The sequence below is a fragment of the Prionailurus bengalensis genome, chromosome D2, assembly GCF_016509475.1.
Source record: "Prionailurus bengalensis isolate Pbe53 chromosome D2, Fcat_Pben_1.1_paternal_pri, whole genome shotgun sequence".
NCBI lineage: Eukaryota > Metazoa > Chordata > Mammalia > Carnivora > Felidae > Prionailurus > Prionailurus bengalensis.
The window spans coordinates 61,377,575-61,391,360 of record NC_057351.1 but is presented as its reverse complement, the minus strand read 5'-3'; the positions used below and the strand labels follow the sequence as shown (position 1 = coordinate 61,391,360).

Sequence of the window (13,786 nt, the reverse complement as noted above, 5' to 3'; positions counted from 1 at the left end):
GTGATGCTGGCAGCGGACCTAGAGCCCTAGTTCAGGGGACTGTCCTCAGGGGCAGTGGGTGCCGTGGAAAGAGAGGGCTTCAAGCCTGCCAGACGTGCGTCTATCTTGCACCTTTGACACTTGGGAACGGCGAGACCCAGGGCAAGTCTGTTACCCTCCCCAAGCCTTCATTTCCTGATCTGTAAGATGGGGACAGTGCCAGCCACCTCCTGGGGCTGCTGGAAGGATGAAATGGGATGGTGTGTGCAGGGCTGGCCGCCAGGTTTCCCTTTCCTATGTCAGCTGTGGCTGACGGACGGGCTGCCTGCCGCACCGTGTGGGGAAAGATTTCTGAAGTCTCACTGGGCCTAGTAGCAAGGGTCACTGGGATCCGTGACATCTGCCCTGGCCTGGAAGAGCGGGCCTTCAGTAAACGGGTCCTTGAGTCAGGCGTGTGGAGAGGAAACCATCCCTGCCTTGGCCATCGGCCCCAGGGGAGTTTCTATGTCATTTTACCCTCGAGTTTTCCACGACAAAACAATGAGTTCTCCCGTCCTTCCAGTTCTCTCAGCCCCAGCTGATTATTTTCAGGCAGACTCGGTTTTGGGAACAATGGGCTCATTCCTTCCATACTTAACAAGTGCGGGACTTACTGCAGCAGGGCTTGTCCCAGCCAGATGTGGCAGCATCCCACCTGGTGGCTGGGGGAGGGGGAGAGGGGGGGTGCTGGGGCTGGACCCCATCTACTCACACACATGCCTGTAGGGCCAGGGCCCCAGCCCCGGGCGGAGAAAGTGGGCTGAATCATACCTGGTCCCTCAAGACCAGCTTCCTCCTGCCCTTCGCTCCCTGTGACCTAAGACAGCTGGGCTGTGAGTGGCCAGATTAGGACATGCTGAGCTGTGGAGAATGCAGAAGGTTCCAGGGAATACGATGGCATTTCAGAAGGAGGGGTCAGCTTTGGCTGCTGTTGGTGGAGCTCCCCCTGTGTCCTTGGCTGGGCCAGAAGTTAGGTACCTATCAGTAATTCTCTTCATGACCCATTTTACAGATGAGGAAATTGAGCCTCAGAGAGGTCATAGGCTTTATCCAAGGCCATACAGCTGGTGCGTTGCTGAGCTGGGATTGGAGCCCACATGTGTCCAGCTGCAAGGCAGAGGTCTTTTGAGGTCTTCCTGTTACACCACAGCTGCTTCCCTCTCCCTTCCCGCCACCGCCGCCCCCCCCCCCCAAACACACATACTTCTTTGTTTGTTTTGCTTTAACCCCTTTGTGTGATACTGGGACATACTGGAAGTAACAGGGCAGCACAAAATCCATTTTGACCAGAGTAGAGACCGAGTGAAACTAGAATGTCCGCCCCATGAGGGCAAGGGGGTTGTCCTTTTGCTTCACTGTTAAGTGCCCAGTGCCTCAGACCTGGGCCTGGCACCCAGAAGATGCACAGTTGATGTTTGGAAAGTGAATGAATAAGACTCAGAAGTCATGGCTGCAGCCAAATCCTAAATGTCCTTGACTGTCTTGCTTGGGTATTGGTATAACCAATCCAGCCTGTTTTGCCTGACCATTTGGCATCTCTGCAATGACCCACCAAGGGCTCTTCTCAGCCATCTCCGTGCCCCCTTTCACTCCTGCCCTCTGCCCCCAAAGAGATGGCTGTGTCCCCTGGCCCTGCCTCTGCAACCAGATGTCACCACTGTGACCTGTCAGCCAGACTTAAGGACGAGGCTCTCCTCCCATGCAGCAGTTTGCACAGGCTTTGTTAAAACCACTTCTCTGCTTTTTCATTTTCATTTTTGGGACCTAGCTGTTGAAGTATCTATAAACTGGACCTCCAGAGATGTGGGGGTGAAGTTACTATTACTAAATGATCATTTTGACAGCTCAGAGGAGTTTCAAGTGGATCATAGGTACTAGTAGAAAGCCTGCTCAGGAGAACAGTCCCCTGGGGAGACACCCTGAGCCTCAGGTGATGGATACTTCTCAGGTCAGCTGCCCTCCAGCTGGTGTAAACGCCACACTCTGCCTCTGTTACAGTTCTGATCAGGTAGGTTTTGCTCACTGAGCCCTTCTCTGCCTTAGGGGTTCCAGCTGCCGAAGCCACCAGAGCCCCCTTCTGTTGAGGTGGAGTATTACACCATTGCTGAATTCCAGTCCTGCATCTCTGACGGCATCAGCTTTCGGGGTGGACAGAAGGCAGAGGTGAGCCTTGGGCCATGAAGCTGAGGGTTTGAACTCATGCTAGTCAAAGACCTGCCATGTTTCCCATTTATGCCTTGCTGGCAACATTCCAGGGGGGCGGGCAGAAGACCCACGGGGATAAAAATTTGCCTGAAGCCAGTAAGTGCCACGGTGAGGACCAGAATGCAGGACTCCTGTCTCCACGCAGTGCTTCCCTCACAGCAGCGTTTCCCAGAGCGTGTAGTGGGAACTTGTGACGGAACAGGTTTGAAGGACATTGGGTTAAACAAGATCCATGCAGTTGTGTGCTTTTAATCGCAGAACTTCTCAGTGCCTGTGCTGTAGGGATGTCACCGTGCATCTCTAAGAGGGCACTAGAATAGCAGCATTGCCCAGACCCATTTGGCCCCAGGACAGTTTGTCTCCTAGGAGCACCCTGGGGGCCAAGATTCTGAAGAACCCATGTTAGCAAGCGCTGCTGTGGGGAGAATGTGGTCCACGTAGCCACGGTAATAGGGGCCTGGGTTCTGACCACGTGCACACCGACGGCACCTCTCACCCTCGATACAGTCACTCCTCTGCCCTGGCTTTGATCCTGTGTCTCTGCCACATGAGGTAACAGACCCTAGGAGGCTCCTTCCCGGCCTAGCATTTATGAAACTCTGCTTTGTGGCCACTGCAGGGCACGCAGCCATCGCTCTTGAGTAATGAGGTTAAATCCAATTAACACCTGTAGAACTGTCGGAAGAGCCCTCAGGCGGTCTCTGCCTGTGGAAGAGATGGTGTCCCCCGCGTGAATGTTTTAAATCCCACGTATTCAATTTGGAACCGAATTTCCAAGAAAAATCATTCCGTCAGTGGTGCTTAGGTTTCCAGAAGAACCTCCAAAGCTCACCATGTAACTGAACTGTCATACTTAGGAGCTACCCAGGCTTAATCTTAAGTGTGCGGTGGAGTATGGGGTGGGAAGGGTGAAGGAAGGAATAGAGAACCAAAGGAAGGACAGAAATTCTCCCTTTTGGTGTGGACTGCAGAGGGCTGGTCTCTATCTCTCTTCCTTCACTGCCCCTCTTCCCCTGGTATCAATTTTTTCATGTCCCCCCCCCCCCCGGTACCTTTCTCCAGGAGTGTCCCACAATCCAAAATTATCTTCCCTTTATGTGCTCCAGCCCAGATGAACTGCAGCAGAGGCAGCACCACACTCCTGGTCTTTAGCCAATCTCAAATATAGTTAAGAAAGAAGCTCCTTGAGCTAGTTTATACTAACATGGAAATGACTAAAAGCCCCTCATCCTTCCCACAGTTAACCATTTAAGCCAAAGTCCGTTCGACCGGCAGAATTTCACTGGGATCCCACATGCAGTGAAATGACCACAGGCGGTGGGAACACCAGGGAGGCGTCCGGCAGGGTGGCTCTGGTCTCAGGCTGTACCTCCCAGTTCACCTCACCTGCATCTTCCCATCCTCTTCTGACATGAGAGACCCTTTCCAGGGTGGCCGGCGGAGGACCTAGCAATCCCAGGGGCGGGACAAGGAGCAGTGGAATGAATGGCATGTTCTTAGACATACGGGTCCTTGACGAGTTGGGTTCCATAGGGACTAGGAGGAGTAGGTCTTCTAAGTGCACAGCTTAGGGGGAGAAGCAGGAGTCTGTAGACAAGGCCAGCTCGACATGGGGTGATAATGGAGTCTTGGAGGGCCAGGGGGGAGGGTCTTGGAGAGTGGGAGATGGTGGAGACCTGGCTTTCAATTCCAGCCCAGCACTTACTACCCGGGGTCCTGGGGCCACCTCCTCAGTAGCTCACTTTGCTCATCTGTAAAACAGAGACATGACGCGTCGTAGCCTGGTGCGTCGCGTGAAGTGCAAAGCTCCTAGCCTGGCACATCGTAGGGTCCGGCGATCCTCCCAGCTCACTGGCCTGCCCACCCTTTCCCCTAGGTCATCGATAAGAACTCGGGTGGCTGGTGGTACGTCCAGATTGGTGAGAAGGAGGGCTGGGCCCCCGCGTCGTACATCGATAAGCGCAAGAAGCCCAACCTCAGCCGCCGCACGAGCACACTGACCCGGCCCAAGGTACCGCCTCCCGCCCCCCCCAGCAAGCCCAAGGAGGCCGAGGAGGGTCCAGTGGGCTCTGGGGAGAGCCAGGACTCCCCGCTGAAGCTCAAGTATGAGGAGCCTGAATATGACATCCCTGCCTTCGGCTTCGACTCAGAGCCAGAGCTGAGCGAGGAACCCACGGAGGACAGCGGCTCGGGGGAGCGGCGGCCCGCCCAGCCCCGTAGGCCCTCACCGGCCTCCTCACTGCAGCGGGCCCGCTTCAGGGTGGGCGGCTCTTCAGAGGACGTGGCCCTGGAGGAGGAGACCATCTATGAGAACGAGGGCTTCCGGCCGTGTGTCGAGGATGCCCTGTCAGCCAGACGCTCCTCCCGGGACAGTGACTCCCCGGGGGGCTCCCCTCTGTCCCTTGCTAGAAAAAACTCCCCCAAATCAGATTCCCCCAAATCGTCATCGCTCCTAAAGCTCAAGGCAGAGAAGAACGCCCAGGCAGAACTGGGGAAAAACCACTCCTCTGCCTCCTTTTCTTCATCCATCACCATCAACACCACCTGCTCTTCCTCCTCTTCCTCCTCCTCCCTGTCCAAGAACAGTGGTGACCTGAAGCCCCGTTCTGCCTCGGACGCAGGCATCCGTGGCACGCCCACGGTTGGGGCGAAGAGGGACGCCGACCTAAAGGCTGGGCTGACCTCGTGCACCCGGGCTAAGCCGTCGGTCCGGCCCAAGCCGTTCCTGAGCCGAGCAGAGTCCCAGAGTCAAGAGAAGATGGACATCAGCACTTTACGGCGCCAGCTGAGACCTACAGGCCAGCTCCGGGGCGGTCTCAAGGGCTCAAAGAGCGAGGATTCAGAGCTTCCCCCTCAGACGGCCTTTGAAAGTCCCAGTGAGGGGTCCAGGAGAGGCTCCGCTGACCTCATTACCCCCCCAGCCGCCACACCCCCGTGTCCCACCAAGAAGGGACGAGAAGGGCAGGCCGCCTCCTACACGACATGTAGTGCCTACCAGAAGGTCCAGGACTCAGAGATCAGCTTCCCCGCAGGCGTGGAGGTACAGGTGCTCGAGAAGCTGGAAAGCGGCTGGTGGTATGTGAGGTTTGGGGAGCTAGAGGGCTGGGCCCCTTCCCACTATCTGGTGCTCGGCGAGAACGAGCAATCCGACTCCTCTGGCAAAGAGCCAGACACAGTGAGCGCCCAAAGCAAGCAGAACGAGGGCAAGTCAGACAGCCTGGAGAAGATCGAGAAGCGGGTCCAAGCACTGAACACCGTCAACCAGAACAAGAGGGCCACGCCGCCCATCCCCTCCAAGCCTCCGGGAGGCTTCGGCAAGACCTCGGCCGCCGGGGCAGTGAAGATGAGGAACGGGGTGCGGCAGGTGGCGGTGAGGCCTCAGTCGGTGTTTGTGTCCCCGCCACCCAAGGACAACAACCTGTCCTGCGCCCTGCGTAGGAACGAGTCGCTTACTGCCACCGACGGCCTCCGGGGTGTCCGCCGGAACTCCTCCTTCAGCACCGCCCGCTCGGCTGCCGCAGACGCCAAGGGCCGCCTGGCCGAACGGGCCGCCAGCCAGGGCTCAGACGCGCCTCTGCTGCCCGCCCAGCGCAACGGCATTCCCGTGTCCCCCGTGCGCCCCAAGCCCATTGAGAAGTCCCAGTTCATCCACAACAACCTCAAAGACGTCTATGTCTCCATCGCGGACTATGAGGGGGATGAGGAGACAGCAGGCTTCCAGGAGGGTGTGTCCATGGAGGTCCTGGAGAGGAACCCCAACGGCTGGTGGTACTGCCAGATCCTGGATGGCGCAAAGCCCTTCAAAGGCTGGGTGCCCTCCAACTACCTGGAGAAAAAGAACTAACATGGGGCGTGGGTCCTTCCAGCCTGGTGCGGGTGAGCAGTGAGATGAAGACAAAGGGGAAAGGGAAAATGGGAGGGGTGGGGGGGGACACCGTTAAACCCTGCAGAATGCGTGACCTCAGAGATGCTCCCCTCCAGGCTGTCCCCCAGCTGGCAGGTAAGGTCCGGCGGGGGCCCACATTGAGCAGGGAAGGGAACAGGCAGGGGAGCGGCGGGCCTGGGACCAGAGGCAAGAAAGCTGAGCCCTACGTGGGCACCTTGGTGATTTGGCTGACGGACCTGGCACCATTTGGGATAGGCCACGAGGGAAATTCCAATTGTGCCTTGGCTGCAAATCCGGAAAAGATGTGGTCGCAGGGACCTCCTGTGCCCTGCCCCTGCCCAGCTTGGTTTCTGCCGCTGGCACCTTGCCATCGGAGGCGGTCCTTGTGTTTGCCAATTGTGCTGGTCTCCCGGGGATTGCCACCACCTGCCACGGGCGCGTGTCCTAGAAGACCCCACTGGTTCTGGGGCTTGGAGGCATCTCTTGGGAGCCCAGCCTGTCCCTGGGCCAGGCCACCCTCAATGTCTGTTCGCTGAAGAAAAAGCAGTTCCCCGGGTGCCAGCAAGAACCACCTTTCTTACCTGTCGCTGTTCCCTGGCCTTGAGAAGAGTCCACCCTGCCCTGGGCGCCCCACGGAGGACCGCCAACACCAGAGTTTACAGACAGGGTGGGTGCAGCCATCAGTCTCTTCACCATCTGCACAGACTTTATTTTGGGTATTGCTGGGTGGGCAGCTCTTTTGCATGTTTTGGGAGAGGTTTATTGATTTGGGGCTTCAATGTCAGGCCTTGAGTTTTGGTCTTATTTTAGGGGTTGTTTGGGGGCCCAAGGGCAGTCGGCCTCACAGGGGACAGAATGAGTAGCGGATGGGGCTTTTCTGTCGTAACTTTTGCGGGGAGGTTGGCAGTTTTGGGCTTTCACTTCCTTTCCCTTCACAAGCCAAAGTCCTTTCGTTTGGTTTCCACTGTTGCGGACGGCACCCTAGCGCGGCGCCTGCTGGAGGGCCCAGGGGCTGAAGCCCCAGTCCCAGACACGGCAAAGCAGAGACATCTCAGTGGGGCAGGACCCTCCCCAGGAGGGAGGAGCAGGTTGTCCAGGAGAAAAGGCAGCTCTCAGGCTGCCGGGTGGCCACCATTCTGCACGTGTTCTCCCGTCTGGGCAGGACCAGAACCCTTACGTGTGAACTGTGGAGAAGCACCCATCGCCCCCGCTGAGGGCTGAGGGGACCCCGGATGGGCAGCCACCACCGGCCGTTCCCCCACCTACGTGCGATGCCACAGGTACCGGAGGACCCCGGGCCGGGAGCCGACCTGGTCTTCCCAAGGGGCGGCGCCCCCCACGAAGAGAGGAGAGAATAAAGTCCCTGTCAACCTTGGGTTGTGTCTTTCAGTTGTTGACGTTTCCGAGGGGACCCTCCGGAAGCCTTGGCTTCCCCAAGGACTCCCCCGCTTTGCTGGGAGTGGAATCCCACACGTGCCTTTGATTGCGGACGGACTGGGCTCCACAGCCACCAGCTCAGCTGCCAGAGGCCTGGACTAAGGGTTGGTGGTTTCTACAGAGGAGGAAAGGCCTCCCTCTACCCCTGCTCCCCACCCAGGCAGCGTATGTTGCCCGAAGATCAGCACGGGACGCTGTGTCTCGTGCCTTCAGCACCCCACCCGCCCCCTAGACCCTTGAGGCCTTGCCTGGGGATCTCCCCAGCCTCCTCGCTGGCCGTGCACTCATGCCTGGCAGCTACGGCAAACTGCTCGTGTTCTTTGTGGAAGGGCCGCGGTGAGATTTTGTTTCCTTTTGTTTTGTTTGTGAGTTTAAAATTGAAATTCGTTCTTTTCTTCTGCTGGACAGTATTAAATAGAGTAGGATATTGAGTTAATCTGCTAGGTTGCAGTACTAATGGTAGTGGTTTAGTGTCTTCATATTAATATTATTTGGACTTATTTGAACAATAATGATAAAGAAGTGGTTCATTATTTTTTAATTAATGCACTTTAATAAGGTGGAATGGGAAGAAACCCAGAGAGCAAAGTGCATTACTTAAAGATGCAGTATATACTTTTCTCATTTTTAAGCAGCACATATTTATTAAAAGAAAAAAAAAGTAATTTATGATTATTTAAAATAAAATTTAAAAGTAGAGTGACTATTGGGTGAAAGGACCTTCCATGTAGCTGTCTTCCAAGGGGGGGGCCCCAGCGGCCTCGCTCCTCCAATGTCTGCACTGAGCCAGTTCAGTCAGTAACGTGCCAGCCAGGCCAGGAAGGAGTGCAGGACGCATCTGCCGAACACAGAGCATCTCAGTTGGACTGGACCACAGTGTTCCCCGGAGCCTGCCTTTCCCTGCCCTTCCTCACGGTCTGCACTGCCCCGGGGGGCTCTCCAGCACCTGCGGGGCCCACATTCTCCACCCTCCCCCAGGACCCTCTCTCCTCGATCCCCAGTGCTCTAAGTGATAGTCATTAAAAGTGGCCTTGGAAGTCACTCCATCCCATCCCCTTCTGTTACTGCAGCCCAAGGGCAGGAAATTACTTTTCCTGAAATCATGTAGCTAGTTAATGGCAGACCACCCCACTGCATTAATCCTTGCGCTCCCTCCCACCCCCATTGGAGTTTATTGTGTGGTCATCATGTTTACATTGTGACATCCAGCCCCCTAAGGATGGCTGGGAGTTGCTCAGGCATCTAGGAAACGTGGGGAATGCTGCCACCTGGTGACAGCATGTAGATTTGGGCAGTGAACAGGGATTGCCATGCCCCATCTTCGCACCTCACCCCTCACCATCACCCCCTGACTCAACACAGCACAAACCCTGCAAGCCCAAAGAGAATATTAATACTTGAATACGAAGGGTGCATGCCAGTCCCTCTCAGACATGGCCGGGGGATGCCAGGGCTCGTGCCCCTGGACTCCTGAGCCCCACCTAGGGCAAGGGGGCTTTTCCCTAGAGCTACTGAGCTGCTTTGTGATGTTGGAGGGTACCGCAGCAGGTGGAGGAGGGAGGGGCCTGTGGCTCTGACCCATCTGGAGGAAAACCAGATCGGACTAAAAAAGGAAAAAGGAAAATGAAATCTCAGCAGTGTCCAAACCCAGTTTTCCATTAATTGCGATTGAAAATGTGAAATGGCGTTGTATTGCTGTATACTGCACCTTTAATCCTAATGAGCCCTTCTGAGGTCATTATTGAGGTTTGTATAATGCCCGAAGATGCATCATTTGGTGCTTTTTCTTTCCGTTTAAAGACCTTTTTTCTTTCATTACAAGGGGAAAAAATGTCTTCATCTCTCTCCCACTTTGAAACAGCGGGCCTGGCTGGGCTCCCTAGCCCTGCCACGCTGTTGCCACTAGGCCAGGGGCCCCCTGGGGGCAGCAGGAGGGGGCCGGAAGGGGCGACTCTGAACGGCGAGTGAGCCATCTGCCCCTGGCTGAACCCAGGTTCTGCCTTGCCAGCCGTGGCCCTCCACCCCTCGCCTGGCCCCAGAGGCTTCTCTTTCTTACTCTCGAGTCTCCATCTTGACGAAGGCATTATATAGAATCGTTTTAATCACTTTCAGATGTTAGAGCAGCATATTTTACTGGCATTTATATCCATCGCTTTCCTCAGCAAGGCATGTTACTACTTTTATCGTCTAAGGAAGAAAGACAAGGGAATTTCGGTTGAACATTATTTTCATATTACTAGTATTTGCAGAGTAGGTGTAGAACTATTTAAGTCTAGCCCTCGGTTTGGTAGTTTGTTTTAAGGGAAAAAAAATGAAAGTAGCCCCTACTTTTCCTGTGTTTGTTTTGTTTTGTTGTTTTGGGTTTTTTTTTTTTTTTGTATTTAACTAATATATTATTTCTTTAAGGTTACTCACTTCCCCTACCCCTCCAAATACTTTGCATTCTCAATCGAAAATGAAAACAATCTGAGAGACAGGAAAAGTGCAATATTATCAAGAGGGACGCCAGGGCTTGTTGGGACAGTGGCGGGAGACCCGGTGGCCCGTTCGTCCATAGGAGGCGGCAGGGCTGCTGGAAGGAGTTAAGCTGTGGAGCAGACAGGTGACCTTCTGGATATTGATCTTTTATACCCGCCCCCCCCCCTTCCTGGCAGGATGGCAGGGGTGCCTACCGGAGGGCAGCCCCTTTTTCTGTTGGGTGTTATCCACCCAGAAGGGATTCAGGGACAGGCCGCTCAGGGCCCCAGCCCTCGGAGCAGAGCAAGGACATCCGGGAACGGCCCCTTGTTTTCATTTCCATTGTTTTTCAGCCAGCTGCCCAGAAAGACCTGTCCTAAAAATCACTCCCAGCAGCCCTCTCTCACCCCAGTCTCCTGATGTTTGGGCCATGATCTTTCTGATGTATGTCTGAGTCTTTCTAAAACTATGTAACCTCAGTTCAGTTTATGGGCAGGAACCCTAGATGTAACCAAATCCTTTTTGGGGGACGTGGGTGCCTTGAGCCCTATGTACCCCAGTGAGACACCAATTCCCACAAGCCTACAGCTAGGCCTGGTGCTGAGCTTGGGCCACCCATTCATCTCAATGACTTCAGCCCGAGGAGTGAGCCCGGCCTCTTGCTCAACACCCCGACAGTTCCCAGAGGGCCTCAGAGAAGTGTCTGAGGGGCCTACTCAGGTCTTTGTAGACAGCTCCCCACAACAGGTACCAAGCGGGCCTCCTCCTTACTTGGCACTGGTAGAGAAAGCAGCAGGATGGGAAGTCTCTGGGTCCAAGCCCTTGGAGCTCTGCCCTTCAGGGCTCCAGGGACATCCTCACTGGCTTGTCCCCTCCGTCTCCAGTACTGTATGCTTGCTGCTCCAACCCCTCTGTTGGGTGAATTCCTGTACAAACATGGATCTGTGTGCCCAGAGTGGGACCGTGCCCCTGTGTGTGGGTGTCTCTCCTTGGAGTATACACATTTATATGTCCAATCTTTGAGAATCTCGATGCAGAGCTCTCTGGAAAGAGAACCACCCACATTACTTAATCTTAAAGAATTAAGATTCCCTCACTTTTTTGAGGGCTGTGTGTTGAGAGTGAGTGTGTGTGCATGTGCGTATGTGTGTGTGTCCATGAGCACACACGTGTGAGTGTTGGTAATTTCCCACTTGAACTAAATAACAAGGGGTTAGAGAACAAATACCGGGCAAGCTGTCTCCATTTTACAAGTCCTTGGCATTGGGCAGGACCCACGGGACTCACAGCTTCTGGCAGCAAGTGTGTGTTACTCACACACATAATTCTGGCTGGAGAGTGCAATGTGTCTTTTTTTTTTTTTTTTTTTTTGTAATTATTTTATTATTTTGTTGGAAACTTCACACTGGCATTAACAGATCTAGCAGAAGCAGCCTAGGCCATCATCCCGGGCTCCAAAATGAAGATGTGGACTCAAGAAGTCACTGGGTGTGGAAGCACTGAGATGGTTGAACTGGGTCACCCGCCACCTGCGGATGGGTGGTCTAGCAGGCTGACCCCACCCACTGCCATGCATATCACCACCGTGGGAGGGAGTTCTCAATGGTAAGAGCTTCTGGCCTTCAGTTCTCGTGTTTCTGAGGGCGGTCAGGCTGCTGGGGCCAGAGCATGCTCGTGGTAGTCAGCAGACCTGCATATGCACTTGCACCAGACTGCAGGCCCCAACTGAACACATCACAGGAACAGTGTGACGGCTCCTCCTCGACCTTACTGAGCTTTTTGCCTAAATCATGAACCACCCTCAGTGGTTCTCAGTTCTATGGCCAGAGACAGTGACAGGATGAGGTTACTGACCTACAGCCTTGGTTTCAGGAAATCAGCCCCAGTAATTTTAGCTTCCCTCCTGTTTTGTTCTGTGCACCTAGGTCTGCAGCCAGAAGTTGGGTTCATTGGTGCTTACAGACTGGGTGGAGGGCTCTACCTTCTAAGACCTTGATCCCAACCTGCCTATAAGGTTGGGGTTACCATGCAATCTCCCTTCCCCAATCCTGTCTTTTTAATCTTGGGTTTGCACTTGACCTTGACAATCAGTCCCCTCTCCCATCCCAGTCCTAGAACTCAGTGGCCTTAGAGAATGGTTTCTGAGCTGAAGGTCCCTCCTTTGTTCCCAGTTCCACCCTGGCTAATGGGCTGGGACCTCAGGGGGCGAGGGGCAGGGAGAGAGCATGCGAGAAAATGGTTTTAAAGCAGAAGGATGGCTCGAGCATGTTGGAGGCAAGCGAGAGGCATGTTGGTGAGATGAATGTGTGCATGTTTGGAATGGCTGGGGCTTACCATCCCTTCCCGGGAAGGCGGCTTCCAGAAGAGGATGTCTTCTAGGCAGAAAGGGAAAAGTGTGAGAATGCTGAGAGAGTTTGGAGTCTGGAGTTTAGTCTTCATTCAAAAGAAGGAAGAAGTCAATTCTGAGTGTTTCAGGAGGAAGAGAGCAGGTACAGAGGGAATTTACTGATTCAATACCCAAGGGTCCAGTCAGAGTAGGTTGGAAAAGCCCTAAGATTTGGCCACAGAAGCAGCTAGCCCGAGGAAACCGCTACCTGCTGGGACACAAACTGGGTCCCCAGCACGTTCTTAATGAACAGTCACTGATTTACGTAGTGGAGACAGGAAGTCGCTAGCAACAAGCCAGTCTTTTGAGTTTGGAGACTCTGGCTCGAGAACATTCATCCATCCCCCAGGTTCCCAGCTGGTTTTGCCCACATCCCTTTGTCCAATCCAGAGGTGGCCTCTCAAACTGCTCAAATTGGTTAGAGACCAGTGACCGTAATGCGTTGTACAGTAAGGACCCACCACCCCACCAAACTGGAACCTCAGGGTCCAGACACTATCGAGCATGTCTGGAAGGAAGGCAGCCTCATTTCTTTGGTTAACACCAGTTATTTTGGCGTGTCTCTGATGTTACCTGTGGCTACTCGGTCTGCTGAGCCTGCCTTGCAGGTGTGACTTAGAAGACAGGGTGCAGTGCGCCCTCAAACGTGGATATGCCCTTTCATTCTCAGTGGCCTGTGACCAAGGCACGTTTCCATGAGCGCTTACTTCAGAGAGAGAAAACAGCCACCATTCTTGGATATGCAACTTGTTCTCTGCAACAAGTTTTCTTTAAATGCAGGACACAAGATGAGAACAGGGTTTCACGAACAGTAGTACTGAGAGGTCTGCGGGAAGGTGACTTCTGAGTGAAGATGTGAGTGGCAGGTCCTTGGAGGGTGGTTTGTGGACTGCATGGTTGCATGTGAACTGCTGGGTGTCTCTGGGGCTCCAGAACTTTGGGGGATTCTTCATGGTCTCCACTTAGCCCCTCCCAGCTCCTAGTGGGCTCTGTGGGGTCAGGAGAAGGTTGTGCCCTCTTCTGCCCTCAGCAGAGAAACTGAAGAAAAGGACATTGAATTCAGTGCAGTCAATTTGAGTGCTAAAAAATTTCCAGGATCAATGGTGGTGCTAAACTATCTCCATGTTTCTAATATTTTTAATAGTGGGATTTTTTTTTAATTGTTCTCATCACAAAAATGCAGTGTCCTTGGGGAAGGGATCCAGCCCCTTGGCCTGCCACTTTCCGGGTGTCCTTTATCATTGTTGACGGGACTCTTTGGTCTGCAGAAAATACTCTGTCTTGGCATGCTTCTAGACTGTAAGATTTGGGTTGTTTTGTTTTGTATTTTGTTTATGTTTACATGCATCTTGTATTTCCCTGAAAACTAAATAAAGTTTTTGGCCTTTTTAACTGAA

General features: G+C 54.0%; 1 protein-coding gene across 7 annotated transcripts in view; it reads left to right on the top strand.

The window, feature by feature from the left end:
• Window positions 1–13,786, top strand: part of SH3PXD2A (SH3 and PX domains 2A) — a 242,221-nt gene extending 228,435 nt beyond the window's left edge. For all 7 annotated transcript variants that reach the window (XM_043597432.1, XM_043597433.1, XM_043597430.1 and 4 more), the window contains 2 exons: window positions 2,062–2,181; window positions 4,100–13,786. In XM_043597432.1, the coding sequence (XP_043453367.1) occupies window positions 2,062–2,181; window positions 4,100–6,067 (2,088 nt within the window). In that variant the 3' untranslated portion in view covers window positions 6,068–13,786. The remainder of the gene's footprint in view (window positions 1–2,061; window positions 2,182–4,099) is intronic.